The 17,629-nt window shown below is 41.8% G+C and overlaps 1 protein-coding gene across 2 annotated transcripts in view; it reads left to right on the forward strand.

Moving 5' to 3' along the window:
- Positions 1-15,460: 15,460 nt before the first annotated feature.
- maml3.S (mastermind like transcriptional coactivator 3 S homeolog) overlaps positions 15,461-17,629 on the forward strand; it is a 220,791-nt gene continuing 218,622 nt past the window's right edge. For both annotated transcript variants that reach the window (XM_018243293.2, XM_041579571.1), the window contains exon 1: positions 15,461-17,127. In XM_018243293.2, the coding sequence (XP_018098782.1) occupies positions 16,579-17,127 (549 nt within the window). In that variant the 5' untranslated portion in view covers positions 15,461-16,578. The remainder of the gene's footprint in view (positions 17,128-17,629) is intronic.

Genomic DNA, 17,629 nt, shown 5'->3' on the forward strand with positions numbered 1-17,629 from the left:
CCTTTAGTTTTCCAGTAAAAATTATAGTAGAATACCTTTAAGATTTTTATCCCATTTTTACAAAAGCATTTGAACATGACCCTGGATGTGTATTGTGCATCTCTTGGGTAAAACAGGTCTCAGGGTATATCTAGGTCAGGGTCCTCATCTGTCCACGGTGCCCACACTTTGTTAAATTTCTCTGGGCAGATCAGTTTTTGTTCTAACCTGCTGTGTTACATCTTTCCAAAAACTTTGAATGGTCGGGCATTCCCAGATCATATGTATAAACTCTGCTGGGGAACCAGAACACCTGGGATATATATCCTGTATATTTGGTTTAATTTTATGGAGTCTGTGTGGGGTAAGGTATACCCTATGTAGGTAATTCAGTTATGTCATTTTATCTTTACTACAAATGACCCCTTCAAGGGCCGAAACCAAAATATCTTCCCAATACTCTGAGGTAATCCCAGGGATGTCCCCCCGGCCATCTAGCCAATAGTTTGTTAAGAGAGGCACTCCCGGCCTATGTTAGTTGGGCACTCCCGGCCTGTTTGGTCAGGAGAAATCATAGTAGCCAGGTGAGGTGCCAGTCGCATCGCTAACACCTTGGCTAGTATTTTAGCATCCACATTTATGAGTGATTTGGCCTGTATGAGGCACATTCTAGGGGATCCTTGCCTGTCTTAGGGATCAGGATGATGAGTGTTTCTCTCATGGATTTAGGAAGAGGATTTCCCTTCCCAATTCCATTATATATATTAGCCAGGAGGGGAGCTATTTTTTTAACATGTTGCTTATACCACTCAATAGGCAAACCATCTATACCTGGGGTTTTTCCCCCTGGAAAGGCTGTTATAGCTGCCTCCACCTCATCCAGTGTAATGGATTTTGTTAATTCTGTGCTGGCCTGTACATCTAGTTCTGGAATGTCAATATCCGTTAGGTATTGTTGCACCTCCCCAGCAGAAATCGTTAATCTGGTACTATAAAGGTCAGAGTAATATTCTGCAAACCTTTTATTAATACCTTCTGGGCTAGAGGTAGTTTCCCCACTAAGTAGTTTTACCGCTGGGATAGCCCCATGCGTTAATGTCTTTAGACAATAGTGCCAGCAGTTTCCCATATTTGTCCCCATATTCAAAAATGTTTGCTTTTTGGTAAAGTATATGTTTCTTTGTAAGTTCAATTTGTGCTAGATTTAGTTCCCTTTGTATATCTTGCCATAGTTGGTGGGTTTGGTCAGATATTTGCATAACATAGGTATTTTCAGCTTCCTGCACTTTTTGAGTTTTATAGCGTAGTTCCGCCCTTTGATTTTCTGTGATGGCCTTAATATTACTAATGAATTCCCCCCTAATATAAGCTTTAAATGCATCCCATGTGCATTGTGGGGATATTTCCTCTTTATTCGTTGCCAGAAAAGCTTCTATGCTAAACTGTATTGTCTCATTCAGTTGAGCGTTATTTGCCCAGTAGGGGCTCAACCTCCAGATCCGATCTGTTTGTGACTGGGAGATGGAGAGGGTGAGATTTATGGGTGATCAGAGATACCTCTGGTGAGAATTTCCACTTTATGGATCCATTTATTTACTTCTGAACAACCCAATGCTAGGTTGATTCTGGACATGCTGTTATGCCCCTGGATTACGGGCACGCCACAGGTCCACTAGTTGGAGTGTGGAGGTCCAGGGCCGGAACTAGGGGTAGGCAGAGTAGGCACGTGCCTAGGGCGCAAAGCTGGAGGGGCGCCAGGCACGCACCTTCTCTGCCTCTGCTATCCCCCAATCCGGTCCCTGCACTGGCCGACGTATGCGTGTGCGCGTTTGCGCATGTGCGAAAAATACTAGTGCGCATGCGCGAAAAACGGAAGTGCGCATGCGCACTCGTATTTTTTCGCGCATGCGCATTTGTTTTTCCGCACATGCGCCCTCAGGTATTGGGCGCTTTGCAGACTGCCCTCATTGGCCCGGCACTGTGGAGGTCCATTTATTTAAGAAAGAGGATGAAATTCTAGGAGGGTGCAACTTATCTATGTCTGCATTCACAATTGCATTAAAGTCCCCCATAAGGTGGAGAGGTGTTACAGGTAACGTTAGTAACTTATTTGTCAGTTCATTTAAGAAAGCTTCCGTTAGTGGAGGTGGGGCATATACATTTGCTTGGGTAAATTTCCTACCCTGGATTGTTCCTTGTATAAGAATAAATCTACCATGTCTGTTACAACATTTTCTACAATAAATGGGCAAGTTCTTCAAATCAGGATAGAAACCCCTCTTGAGTAGCTAGAATATACTGAGTGATACATTGAGCTGATCCAGGGTTTTTTCATTGTTAGTGTTTTGCCACCCACCAGATGGGTCTCCTGGAGTAATATAATCTGGGGTTTGTGTCTGCGTATAAAATCAAATACCAGTCTCCTTTTTATAGCTTCAACCAGACCTCTTACATTCCATGATAAAATATCCACCTTAGCCATTTTGTGTTGCTATGAAAATGTTTGTCAGTATAGGGAACCAGGTGAAATGCTTATCAACCCCTTCACTTACTGCATAAACTGACCTATTATCAAGTTTGACATCAAAAAACATATTAACTTGTAGTCCAACAAATGTTCCCAGTTCCCTCCCCACCCACTCCATCCAGATAATTTGAGTGAGTTTACTCCCTTAACAAAAACCTTAACTATGTGTTGGGGGGTTAGTGTCTGCCAGAAATTCAGATTAGGGTTAACCTCTGCTTTTTATGCTCCGTTGCTCTCAAGCCTGGGGCTGGAGAGGAAAAAAAAAAAGTGTCCTGCCAATTGCTGATTAATGTCTCATTACCTGTTTCAGAGGTGTTCACCAGCATAACATGTTTGGAGAAAATCTCCCTGGTTTGGGTAACGCTGTGTAAAGGACAACGGGAGTTTCATGCTTGGGGTTACAGGGTATTATTTTCTATCTTGTTCAGCTGTGGAGGGTGTTTTTATTCCCTGCATGGAGAGTTGCATGGTCTCATCTCCAGCCAATTTATGACATCCTCAGGTGTAGTGAAGAAGTGAGCTTTTCCTTTATCTGTGACCCGAAGTCGCGCTGGAAACATCATGGTGTATGGGAGTTGTTTTTGGCCTCTGTGAATTTCACTCGCTGCTTTCTCACTTCCGTGGTAAAGTCAGGGTAAATCTAAATCCGCTAAATCTCCAGCCTTCCTGGCTGCTGTTAATGCCGCATCTCTGTCTTAACAGTCTTGCTATTAACGGTTGCGGAGCTGGACCAGGTGGCGGTGGCCGGGTATACGTTGTGCTCTTTCCACTGTAAAAGCATTGGAGAAAGCTGATTGACCAAAGGTATTTGAGAGCCAACGTTCCACAAATTTTTCTGCCACTGCCCCTTCTGCCCTTTCAGGCAGACCCAGTATCCTTATATTGTTTCTCCTGAGTCTGTTTTCAAGGTCATCTTCCAGGGCCAGCTGTTTCTCTGCATTTGTTAAGCGCCCTGGAAATGGGGCAGTGGAATCTTCCAAATTGCTTATTCTCCTCTCAGCCTCTCCTGTTCTCTCCCTTAGTTTCTGCGTGTCATGCTTCAGGATAGCAAAGTCAGTCTATTTTCCCCATTAGCATTGTATGATTTGTGGTTAAGGCACTGAGTACTTCAGTGAGCATTAATTCCATAGGCCCAAGTGTGTGCTCTGTTGTAATTGCCAGATTGAGGGATGGGTCCCTGTCCGGTGCACTTTCGACCTGGTCTGTTGCCTTTTGTGGGGTATCAAACATACCTTTATTTGGTTGCTGCAGTGGAGATTCTCTCGCAAACCAAGCCAGCTGTTTTTCTGCTGATTCCCCTGCACCCGCAGTTGCCTCCTTGGTGGTGCGGGGTGTACTTGTCTCTGCGCCATTTTGATTCAGCATGGTGCACCGAATCTGGGGCTGCGATTTTACTCTGGCCGTGTCTCACCATCAGTGCAATGCACAGGTAATCCGGCAGTGATTCCCCAGGATATTTTCAGTATATTGGGCCCCAGGACGGAGCTTAGGCTACACGCGTCCTATCCGCTCCCCATGCAGGCCACGCCCCCTCTAGGTCTATTTCTAGAGTTAAGATATGAAGAGGCTTGATCAGCATAAAGAATACCCTCTGTAACAGCTTTTTTTATCACATGCAATACAACTGAAGATTCTTTGGAAGTCTCTCCTTCCACATCAGTGAGGCAGTCACAGCATAAATATTTCCCACTCAAAGCCCTATTAAGGCATTCTCTACATCTGGGAATATCAGGCTCTTCCATAACCCTCACAGCTGTGGATCCACCATGATCTCCTTCATTATAAGTATGGGATCTTCACGCAGAGAGCCTATTAAATAATAATAAATAAATAAATAATAAATAAATAAAAATAAAAAAAATGCAAAAATCAATCTCATCTAGAACCTGAGGCTCATATAATAAATAAAGCAAAGACAATAGGAGCAGCCAAGAAAGGGGCTGCAACACAGGGAGCAGCAAGACAGGGAATAGTCTCATATAACTTACCCAAAGTAGCCAAGAAGGACAAAAGACAGCAAGAAGCAGAAGCCTGAACTGATCCTTACTGGCATCTTTTAAACTCTCCTTGGTGGCAAGAGCAAGAACCCCTGGAAGTGACATTACTTCCATCAAATGGAATGCAACAGATTGCATCTGGAATGCAAAGCGATGAGCAACAACTACTCTGTGTCTTTCCCCCACTATAAATACAGTGCCTAATGTCTCCCCCATTTAACACTGCATAAATGGCATCTGCATGGGCGGGAGGGGGAAGACCATCTGACAGGCAGAGTGCCAAGGGGATACTCTTTGCAGAGGCTTCACAGAAGTGATGAACCCAGATGAGAACAAAATAAAAAGCCTATCCAAACTCAGTGAACAGCAAAAAAAGGAGGTTAGAGAGGGCTCTTAAAGTCTTCTGTAATTGGTCACTTGTTAAGGCTCATGATTGAGAACCTGTTCCTGCCATGAAGGAACCCAGGAAATATTTTTTCCCTTTAATTTTCCCTAAGTAATTCTTATTGTTACTTTTTACACTTTTCTGTGCCAAACTTTTACTTTTCTGTGCCAAAATAACTCAGCTAACCAGAATTCTAGCCAATTCCCTTGGATATGCGGTTATATTAGGGTGGTTAGAATGTGTCCTTTTTAGGCAGGGTAGGTCAGGGTGCTCTGCATCTTAAAGGTTGAACCATGTGGGCACATGAAGCAATTCCAGACATATAGTTAAACTAGCAATTAATAGGTGCATGGGTGGGTGACAGATTGTGACAGTGGATAACTATAAGTTACTTGGCACCATAAGTTACTTGGCACCACAGACAAACCATTATTGGGGCCCATATTTTTCATCAATTTAAACTACTTATCAGTCACCACATCATTGGATCCTGTGTACCTCATCAACCTCCCAAGCAGTTTATCTTTATTCTAAAGGTTGAAGTATCTCAATATGTCTGAGTTTTAAGGCAATGGGTTTTGTAACCCTTGTGTGCCATTGCCCTTACCAATTTTCTCTGCGATAAAGTTTATGTCTTCCTTTAAATGGGCTGTTCACCATCCAAACACTTTTTTTACTTTACCCGTTTTAAAATTGTTCAGCAGTTATATAGGGGCAAATTTACTTACCTGTGAAAATTTGTCAGCACTGGCTTCGCACACATCGCAACACTTTGGATCTTTGTGAATTAGCGTTGTCCAGGTGAATTTATAATGCCCTACACATGTGCCCACTGTATAGTTTAGGTGCCATTTGTTATCAAATGTAGGGGGGAAGGAGGGTACTCCAAAAAAAATGTTTGCTCTTTTTTCAGCCTATTACTTTGTAAAAAGGAAAAGACACCAGCGTTTTTTGGGATATAGAAAAAATTTAAACTTTTTTTTTGACAAACACTTATCTACTCTATTGCACTTCGCCAGGTCTGAGGTGGAGAAGGCAAGTCTGGTGATAGAGGTAACGGTCAGTAAAATCAAAAACGTAGTGAATTTGCGTAGTAACACTTTTTGGCCAGTGCGAATATTCGCCTGGTGTTAGAGTGCGAAGTTACATAGTTACATAGTTAAATTGGGTTGAAAAAAGACAAACTCCATCAAGTTCAACCCCTCCAAATGAAAACCCAGCATCCATACACACACCCTCTCTACTTTCATATAAATTCTATATACCCATATCTATACTAACTATAGAGTTTAGTATCACAATAGCCTTTGATATTCTGTCTGTCCAAAAAATCATCCAAGCCATTCTTAAAGGCATTAAGTGAATCAGCCATCACAACATCACCCGGCAGTGCATTCCACAACCTCACTGTCCTGACTGTGAAGAACCCCCTACGTTGCTTCAAATGAAAGTTCTTTTCTTCTAGTCTAAAGGGGTGGCCTCTGGTACGGTGATCCACTTTATGGGTAAAAAGGTCCCCTGCTATAACGTCCTCTAGTGTACTTGTAAAGTGTAATCCTGTCCCCTTGCAAGCGCCTTTTTTCCAGAGAAAACAACTCCAACCTTGACAGTCTACCATCATAACTTAAGTCTTTCATCCCTCTAACCGCCAGAGTCTATCTCCTTCACTAGCGTAATTATGCTAGCGCCCGTTAGTAAATCAGCGAAGTGCCAAAATGATGTCACACTGGTGAATTTTCGCCAGCATTAGCCACTTCGCCCTTTAGTAAATTTGTCCCAAAATTGAAGTTTAATGTTCCTGTCTCTGGTGCCTCAATCTGGCAGCTCAGTTAAGCTGGCCATAGACGCAAAGATCCGATCATACGAATCAACATACGATTGGACTTCCCCATCTCCCGACCTGTCACTAACCATTCCAATCAAATAAAGTAGAAAAGAACAGATCAGCCGATGTTCTGCCTCTGACAGCAATCGTAGGAAAGTTATGTCCGACAAAAGCTGGTGACTGTCTCCCACTGAAAATCGTTCAGTTGAGCAGGACCTCGATTCGTACGATCAGATCTCTGCGTCTATGGCCAGCTTTATCCAGGTGATGATTCTGAATGGATACAATTTGCTATATCAGTTAATACATTTAGTTGATACATTTGTTAGCAGTATATGCCGAACACTTCTTTCAGTTCATATATTTTCCAATAGTTTTCTATTTGTGACTGTTTTTCTAATATTGAAGTGTAAAGTTTAATTTTTCTCCTTCTAAACCAGCTCTGAGGGGAAGGGAGTCGCTGACTCTTTCACTGTTCTAAATGTATTCATTTAAGGTGGCCATAGACACACAGATCCGATCGTACGAATCGAGGATTCGTACGATTTTCGGATCGTGTGTGGCGTGTCCCGACTTCTTTCGTCCGGCGGAGATCGGTCGTTTGGTCAATCGGTCAGGTTTGATTTTGACCCGACTGATCCCGCCGGAACCCAGGGCACATCGTAATCGGATCGTTCGGCCATGCGGCCGAACAATCAGATTACACCCGATATAGCCATGTTTGTTAATGGCATATCGGGGAAAGATCCGCTCGTTTGGCGATGTTGCCAAACGAGCAGATCTTTGCATCTATGGCCACCTTTAGTTTATACATTTATCTTTGTCCCTGCTGAGCAGTAACCCTGAGTTTCATTAAAGGCAGCGTTTCTAATATACCACAGCTGCTGCCAAAAAATCTATCAACTAAATGTATCAAATAATTGTATCAAATTGTAACAGTTCAGAATGACAGGAACGTCAGAGACAGGAACATTAAGCTTAAATTTTGGGAGAATGGTAAAAAAATAAATAAAAGATGGAAAGCTATTAAAAAAAAATTTTGTTTATGGTGAATAATCTAAAAAAAACTCAAGTGAAAAAAAAAAAACCTTTAATAAAACTCAGATTCAGTTGAGCAGGACCAATGATAAGAAATGTAATAACTAAAGGTACCAATTTAGAACAGTTTGCAGAGTTGGCAACCCCCCTCCCAGAGAGAGAAAAACATAAGAAGGCGAAAAATGAAACTTTACACTTCTTTAAAACAATCACAAATAGAAAATAAAAAGTAATTGGAAAAAGTCTTTATTGCTGGTGAACTATCTGAAACCAACTGAACTGATATAATATTTAGTGTTCAGCTTCTAACTAGCACTACCAGGCTAATGACCTCTTCACAAAAAATGTAAATAATAATAGAAATATTGATAATGTTCTCACTGGTTTACTGTTCATGTTTCCACTCAGTGCAGACACAATAATACCATCAATAAGTTATGAATGTAGAGTCAAAAGGCAGTATTTATAACTGTAACCCCAGGCAAACACACAACATGTTTCTGGACCTGAACCCTGTTATCAATAGCAACTTTTATTTATTAATAATCTCTTGACTAGATTGTAGAGTGTTACTAGCAAGCAGGAAATTAGCAAATTTAGTAACCTATAGCAATCAATCAGCTTTAATCATTCTACTGCAGGTAGGAGCAGATCATTGTATGATATTTGATTGGTTGCTAATTTGCCTCGTCACAAATCCGGGCCTGGGAGTAACTAGAGTGCACCAGGCCCCACTTTAGAGGGGCCCCACGCACTGCAATCCCCAACCACCCTCCAGGCACCTCCCTGCCCTCTCCTTTTTACACTAAACAGTTGCCTGTTTGAACTTGAAAAATGCTGCATTCAGGCCTGAAACTTTGTTTGTTGTCTGAAATCTGATCCATATGATACCAATTTTAAGATTGGAACCTTAGAGTCAGTGCACACGGCAGATTGGGGAGATTAGTCACCTGGCGACAAATCTCCTCTTCTTCGGGGCGAATAATCTCCCCGAACTGCCTCCCTGCCGGCTAAAATGTAAATCGCTGGCGGGATGGCACTCGGAGCGATTCGTTTTCCAAAGTCGCCTCACTTTCTAGCCAGCGGGAAGGCAGGGGAGGCAGTTCGGGGAGATTAGTTGCCCAAAAAAGAGGAGATTTGTTGCTGGGCGACTAATTTCCCCGAATCTGCCTGTGTGCCCTTAGATGGTGCTGTGACTTCAACCATTGTTACTGCTAATGTATATTGTCAAAATGCAAATGTGATACACTATACAAATATATACTATTTTTTGTAATGGTAACACACAAATGAAAAAAAAAAACATTTATGCATCCCCTTTAATCTGACGTTATGTAAGATGAAACCTAGTAAGTTTCCAAAAACATTTTTGCAACTTGTTTTTCCTAAAGGTGGCCATCTTGTAGAATATAAATAAAAAAAACACCACTGATGAACTACAAATTGCTGCCTACGCCTATGAAAGTCTAGAGGTGGAATGCCCTAATATGATGTTCTGATTCACAATAAATATTTTTTGCTGAATGCATATGAAGATGCTGATGGATTTATACCAACTGTATTTTCTTGACATAACTCCAGTAAATAAGAGTGACATAGAAAACACTTTAATAGCTCTACTGCAATCTGTCTGTCTATCAAACCACAAGGGTAAGTTTTAGCAGCCTTGGTATCCAATAACATGTTGGCCATGCTGAGAAATCCCATGAGCTTTCATCGTGTTTGTCATTTCTACTCTTCTTTACAGTGAACCCTCTCTGCTGGCCATTTGGTGCATCTATTGGAGACCCCTTTGAACCACCATCCTCCCAACATGTGGCCCGGCCTAGTGCCTTGAAGGAGTTCAGACTCCATTTTTAGTCCATACCGTGGACACATATAGTTCTATCTTTTCCTCCATGGTAGCATCGTTGGTAAGCAAATAGACTTAAATCTGCACTAAGCTACCACTACAGCTGCATACATGTTTTGTGCCAGCATATGTGTTCATGTTGCATTTATGTTCTTACATGTTACATGTTTATATATTGCTGTTGATTGCTAATGTACTGTATTTGTGTTCAGAATAATAGCAGTCCGACATCACTAACCTGATGAATCACTGGTTTTGGTAGAAATTATATTTTTAATTTATAATTTTCAAGCAAGTATAGAAGAGTAATAAAAACCAACAGATCCAAAAGTCATGATGACATGCATGCTGCTGATTCTGTGTAATTGAATCATTAATTCAGGCTTGTTCAAAATAATAGCAGTGTTGAAATAATAGCTTGTTCAAAATAATAGCAGTGTGGAGGTCATTCATTCTGTGCAAAAACAGAAGATCAAAGAAGGTCTAAAGTTAGCTGTGAATAATGTTACAATTAAAAACGTGTCCTGAAGAGGTTACAGTTTGCCAAAGAACACACTGACTGGCCTAAAGAGAAATGGCGCAACATTTTGATGAAATGATGAAAGCAAGATTTTTCTTTTTGGGTCTAGGGGCCACAGACAGTTTGCCAGACGATCCCAAACACTGAATTCAAGCCACAGTACAATGTGAAGACAGTGATGCATGGTGATGCAAGCATCTTGATATGGGGATGTTTCGCACACTATGGTGTTTTATCACATACCAGGGATCAAGTATAAGTTTCACTACATCAAAATATATAAAGAGGTCATGTTGCCTTATGCCCAAAAAGGAAATGCCCTTGAAATGGGAGTTTCAACAAGACAAAGACCCTGAACACACCAGTAAACAAGCAAAATTTTTGTTTCAGACCAACAAGATTGATGCTATGGAGTGGCCAGCCCAATCTCCGGACCTTAATCCAATAGAAAACCGGTGGGGTAAAATAAAAATGCTGTTTGTGAGGCAAAACCAAGATATGCAGAAGAATTGTGGAATGTAACAGGTGCTAGAAGTTGGTGGACTCCATGCAACACAGATGTGCAGCAGTTCTCAGAAACACTGATTATACAACTAAATATTAGTTCAGTGATTAAAAGGAAATCAAAATCTTGGAACATGTTTCAGTTTATACAGTGAATGCATTGGTAAAGAAGAATGCAGCCACTATATTTAACAGCCTAATATTCCATTTTCTTCACTTTGTGTAAAGAAATAACACAATTTTGTCTTCATGTTTTGATTTGAAATAGAATGTGCAGTGTTCCCAATGCATTTGTGGGTATGGAAATGAAAGTTTTTATAAGGATTTTGAGTTTTAGTCACTTTTTTAAACACACTGTTATTATTCTGAAAACAATTGTATATTATAGTTTCACCTTTTCCTAATATTTCAGAAAAAATCTACAGACTTCACAGGTATTCTTAAATGGGTGCCAATGAAGTTCCCTGTGGAGAATATCTCTGTTACACCAGAATTTTTCTTACTAAGGTGGGAATGAAATGCTGTGAAGTGGATGTAATTTACTGGACAAAATATACCGTACCCTATTGTCATTGTGACAGTGACATGCTCCAGTCAGTGTCTGGCATGAAATTTGATGTTGTTGTTGTTGCCATGAGAAGTTTATATGGCCCTAGATTAACAGAAAATGATGACTTGCACATACATTCCTATTTGCATACTCTAGCTCTCATGGGCTATAGCAAAGCTTCAGTCCAAAAGTTCAGTGCAGGTCACCTGACACATTTCCTTGAGTTTTATATTCTATAAATTTAAATATTCGTCCAGCACTGCATGTGCACTGTCGCACATGCCACAGTGCATATAACGGTTCATTTACACACAAGTGCAATATGCACAGTTCTTACACAATCCGCCATGTTTCAGACGCCCACTAATAGCTTGGGCTTTTTGCATTTGCATGTGATTATACAATGTGCCAGTGATTTGCTTTAAAAAAATCATGTTCAAATTGCATTTATGGTTTGATTGCATAATTATACATGTATACTGCATCATTTGCATCAATGCCAGAAATTATGGTAATGTGCAATTTATTGGACGCAAGTTAGTTGCATGTGTAGCAGCAACAAGCTAAAGGAGCCTTGAAAGTAGCTTTTCCACAAATCTGGCCTATTATTTATTAAACCTGTGTGTGTGCCTTTCGCTATTATTTATAATTGTGTTATGTGTACGAATACAGTATTTCACACCATTGGACTTTTTTTTTTACTCAAAATGGTATCCAGTAGGCCAGGGATCCACAATCTTTTGAACCCGTGAGCAACATTCAGATGTAAAAGGAGTTAGGGAGCAACACAAGCATGAAAATGTTTTTGGGGTGCTAAATAAGTGTTGTAATTGGCCATTTGGTAGTCCCTATGTGGACTGAGAACCTTCATTGAGGCTCTATTGGGCACTGCACCTGGTTTTTATACAACCAACTTGCCTCCAAGCTTGGAATTCACAAAAAAAAATCCTGCTTTGAGGCCACTGTGAGCAACATCCAAGGGGTTGATGAGCAACATGTTGCTCACGAGCTACTGGTTGGGGATCACTGCAGTAGGCCATAAGCTCTGCCATTCATTCGGTAAAAATAAGCTAAATGGTAAAAGTTAAATATTGTGAACATTATTTAAATAGATGAATTAAAAAACAAATTAAAAGCAATGGAGTCAATAATACAGAGTACAATAAAAAAGTAAATATTCATGTAAAGATATAAATCTGGTTGTAATATAGAGAGTTGCATTGTGACTGTGAATGAATAAAAAACATTTATAGGAGATGACACTCCTGGTTTTATTTGAAGCTTCAGCCTCGAACTCATCACAAATGTGTACATGATGTGTGATTATTTATTGGTTTTCTCATTGGAGTGTACCCTATGGTTGCCTGACTGGTTATACTATGATGTGGTAATGCTTGCTCATTATTCCCTCAGTAGAGACTTACTATGATGTGTCTGGTTCAGCCCTTTGTGACCATTCTAATTTCTACCTATGGTGATCCACTGCTGCTATATCCATTAACCTTAAACCTGTTCTCTCCTTTCTTCCTCCTACAAAACCACGCCAGTTTTATTGTCGTTAGATTTTATTGCTATGTTTTTTAAAAATATTTAAAAAAAAATGTTTGGGTTACTTCTATGCATGCATAATTGCTGTAATTGTTATGTTGGATTTCATGAACAAGGATACTATTTTTGATTGTTGGATTTCTACAATATTATTACATGAACAAGCATAAGATTTTTGATTGGTTGAAGTTATTTAAATATGATGTAAAAAGTGAATGCTGTGAGTGACCTAAGCATGTTGGATACTGTTAATTATGTTACTTGTGTATTCTTTATGCTTTCTGCATTTTACTCACAAAAAGAATATATAGTATATGTCATCTAGAGATCTGCTATTGAATGTTGTGTATCATTTGCCTATAGGTAGATCAGGTGAATGTGTAATCCTGGCACTTTTGCTACCAACTGATCTACCTGTGCTGCTGAGAGGATACCCAATATTTTAATCAGTGTTCTCCAGTCTCTCATGCATCAAGCTTATTGTCTGATATAGCACAGGTTCAAAGTCTGGACTATAAAAGTTGATATCACGCTAAAAAATTGGACAATACCTTCAAGTTAACTTTTAATATGTTAAAGAATGGTCATTTCTAAGCAAATTTTCAATTGGTCTTCATTATTTCTCTTTTATAGTTTTTGAATAATTTGCCTTCTTCTTCTGACTTTTTCCAGCTTTCAAAAGGGGGTCGCTGACCCCATCTAAAAACAAATGCTCTGTAATGCTTCAAATGTATTGTTATTACTACTTTACTACTGTATTACTCGTCTTTCTATTTAGGCCTCTCTAATCATATTCCAGTCTCTTATTCAAATCAGTGCATGGTTGCTAGGGGAATTGCTGAAATTGCAAACTGGAGAGCTGCTGAATAAAAAGCGAAATTACTCAAAAAAACACAAACAATAAAAAAATTAAAACCAGTGGCGCATTGTCTCAGATTATAACTCTCTACGTCATACTAAAAGTTAATTTAAAAGTGAACAACCTCTTTAAAGGGACAGCCATGGGCTCCAATGTCATGCCGTCATACACAATCGCATGTATGTGTTTGAAGACAGACATGTTTATCCTGATGTTTTATTCACCAATCATTGCTTGGCGCCATTATACCAATGACGTGTTTGTCATGTGGCCGAGTGATGAGGATTCAATGCAAATTGCATTCCTGGGTAGAATTTGTGCCAGAGGATAAAGTCTCAAGATGTCTCTACCATCCTGCACTATTCTTTTTTACCTTCTGATTTGGGTAAATTGATTGATGTAATATTACTCAAAGGTTGTAATTGAAAGGAATGGCGGGGATTACCTAGCATCATACTTGTAAACTGGGCTTCTAGTACTGTTCAGATGACTGTGATAAATGAGTTGGGCCCTAGGGGCAGTGTCGGACTGGCCCATCGGGATACTAGGAAAACTCCCGGTGGGCCCAGGTGTCAGTGGGCCCTTGTGCTGCTAAACATTTGGCCTATTTCATGGTTATTTCCTATTTCTATGAGAAATAGTGGCTAAATAGATGGAATAATCGATTATAGTATGTAAAGAAAAGAGACTAGGAGAATAGAGGTTGACTGAGTAGAGGGAGAATAATAGTAGTGAGAGTTGGCTCCTGGTCTAAGGTTTTTTTGGTGGTCCCTTGGTCTAATGTTTTTGGGTGGGCGCCTGGTATCCCAGTCCGACACTGCCTCGGGAACCTGCATAAGGCTGAATCATATCAAATATACTCTCAGATTTGTGTACAGGTCTCTTGCTTAACTCCCCCAAATTTCTAAACCAGCATTTAAAAGGAATATACAGTATGTGATCTTAGCCCAAACATCAGCAAAGCATTATTGGGGCGTTCTTGCAGGACACCTAAAAAGTGTGCCGGTTGCCAATTGGGCATTAGTCATTAATACTCATTTATGTCCCAAATCTCAGTGATTGTCGTTTGTGAACAATAAAGGACAATCGTGTCTCAGTCATGGCACATGAGCCTCTACTCCTCACCGTATTAATGATAATCCTCTCCTTTGTCAGAGGGGAATTAACATACACATGCTCAATCCATTTGGTATCCCTCGGCAAACAGAAGGGTTAATCGCATTGCTTCTAGAAGAGCTGGCAAGTGCTTGTTGCAAAGCGTTGACATTTGAGGGCATTCGTATGCCACTGTTTTAAACTAGAGTGAACCCAAGGAGTTCTTAAAGAACACGTGTACTCCCTGTAACAGATTAAAAGGGTCATTTTCCCACTGCATGCAACATGTGCCGGCCCCAATGATACCCAGCAGTGATCTGGAAAGGAGCTGAATATTCCAATATTGGCAGCCCCCAGTAAACTCTATAATCACCATCTGATTGTGAGCTGCCACGCTGATTATCACCCATCAGCTCGTCCCTGGAGGTGCAAAGGGTCTAAACAGGCAGCCACACTCCCCAAGGACAAGTAACCATTTTAGAGCTCATCACATTCAGCTTGAGCATCAGCACTGCATTGTGACCTTCTTCTATGTGTAGTTTTGATTATAACACAAGGAAATAGAAAGGAAAGCTAGTTGGTGCCTCACAAAGTGGCACTCAGTTTCAGCCAGTCATAAGCAAATAAAAGGGTTAGTTAGCTCTTCTTGCTGCCCCCTCCCCAGTGCACACACACACACAATTAGGGAAGGTCAAAAGTTGACTAAGCACTGTCCTCTTGTCTTTCCCTCCCTGCAGGCTCCACTCCTCAGCTTCAACTCTGCTCCTGGTTTTGCACCTGGTCCCCGGGGCCGCCTCACGGCCTCTCGCTGCTGTTTACTGAGCTCTTGTCCTGATATCACTCCGCTGGCATGGAGGAGGAGGAGGAAGCAGTGAGAGAAGGAGGAGGAGAGTACTTGATCATTGTGATGGTGGCAGGAGGAGCAAAGTAACAGAAGCAGCAACATTAGCAGGCTCTGCTCTCTCTGCTCCCTCCAGCAGCCTCCACTGCTCTACTTTTTGCAACTGCTCTGGCTATTCAGTTGAGTGGCTCTCCCCCTACCAAGCTCTCCCCCTACCAAGCTCTCCCCCTCCTCCTCCTCACTCAGGATTTATGTAGAAAGAGATACTTTCATTTTTATTGGTTCTTCTGCATACTGTTTTATTTTTTTTATAACTCTACCCTGTTTTAAAAATGCAAGAGAGCCACAAAAAGTACTTTGGACGCTTTGCTGCCCACACAAGTAAACTTTTTTTCCTTGCTCTGTGGAAGGGGGAATCCAGTGGGAAAGCGGCAGTCAGTGTGCTAGTGGCAGTCAGAGTGCCAGTGCTGTGAGTGAGTGAGGGGGAGTGTGTGTGACACAGAGACAGCGTGTGGTGCTGCTGTATGAATATATGTGTGTTGTACTTATGGAGCACAAGTGTGTGAAAGTGACAAGAATGTGTGGCCATTAATTGACTGGACCTTCTGCTCCTTTCTGGGGATTTATGAGACACATTGGATTATAGAGACAGAAGACGAGAAGAGATCTCCTGATATACCAGCCCTCCTTCTCTAGTGCAATATCTGGCTTTTTCTTTTCTTTTTTTTCTTTTTTCCCCATAAGAATGGGCGACCCCCGCTCTCCTCCCTGGGGGCTGTGTTTGAGCTAAGGTGATGCACTGCCCCGGTGCCCGGCTACAAATACATGATCCATGCTCTTACAACTGGCTGCCAGCAAGCCTGGCCGACCCACTGACACCTAGAACAGGCACGCAGCACAACTTACTGCCTACTGACCGGTGCCGCCAATAACTTACCTGGAGGAAAATAAAAACCCCAGCCACAGAGTAACGTGGGCACAGAGACACTGGTGCTGGGGAAAAGCAGTTTCTGAGGGACGGCAAACTTATTTCCAAAATAGTGTGCACGGGGACCGGCATGGGGGATTTTGCAGCCCCCGCTACCTCTAATGGTAGCAGCCTGTGTATCAGCACTGCCCTGGGCAGCGGCACAGCCGGTACCATCGGCGGGGTTGGAAGTCACAGTAATAATAACCCCCCTCCCAGCACTATTGGCCCCAACGCAGCGAACAATGGGAGCAACGCGAGCATTCCTAAGCACAGCACTGTGGTAGAGAGGCTCCGGCAAAGGATAGAGGGCTGCAGGAGGCACCATGTCAGCTGTGAGAGCAGGTACCAACAAGCCCAGGCCGAGCAACTGGACATGGAGAGAAGGGACACGGTGAATCTTTACCACAGGAGCCTGGAGCAAAGAAGCAAGAAGTCAAACGGCGGCAGCCAAGGAGGTGCGTCTGCAGGAGCAGCTGCAGGGTCTGCCTCTGGAGGAGCTGGTGGCAACAAGCATCACCACCACCAACAGCAGCAACACCAACAGCAGCAGCAGCACCAACAGCAGCAGCAGCAAGATGCAGAGACAGTGGGCAGCAACACTAGCACAGCTGAGCAGCGCAATCACACTCTGATCATGGTAAGAGTTGGGGGGGGGGGCACTATTGCTGCTGGAGTTTCACTGCTTGGCATAATGGGGGGAGGAGGTGGAGGAAGGGGGGGTTATCCCGTGTGTTTTCTGTTTCCAGAGCGGGGTTAGGGGCGGAGCCAAGAGTATTGGGCAATGCCTCTAAAGTTCTAACCCCAATGGGTTTGTTGTGAAAGTCAAGTAAAAGACTTTTACTTGAAAGTCAAGTCAAAGAAACAAAAATGACTTTCCTTTGGTCTTGTATTGCTCATGAATGGATGTTCCAAGAACTTTTTTTTTCTATTCCATTATGTCTTCTGTGGGTGCTGGTTACATCTTGGAGAGCTGGAACTCTTGCCATTGAATGGAGAAATAGCTAACCCTAGTCCTGCTTAAGCTCTTTCTGTAGCTTTTCTTTGTTACCAGTGTCTGCCAACAGAATAGTTATTTTTGACTCTCATACATAATAACTGGTAGGCAGCAAAGACCTTGGCCATTGGTGTTTGCAGCTATC

Source organism: Xenopus laevis, chromosome 1S (genome assembly GCF_017654675.1).
Source record: "Xenopus laevis strain J_2021 chromosome 1S, Xenopus_laevis_v10.1, whole genome shotgun sequence".
NCBI lineage: Eukaryota > Metazoa > Chordata > Amphibia > Anura > Pipidae > Xenopus > Xenopus laevis.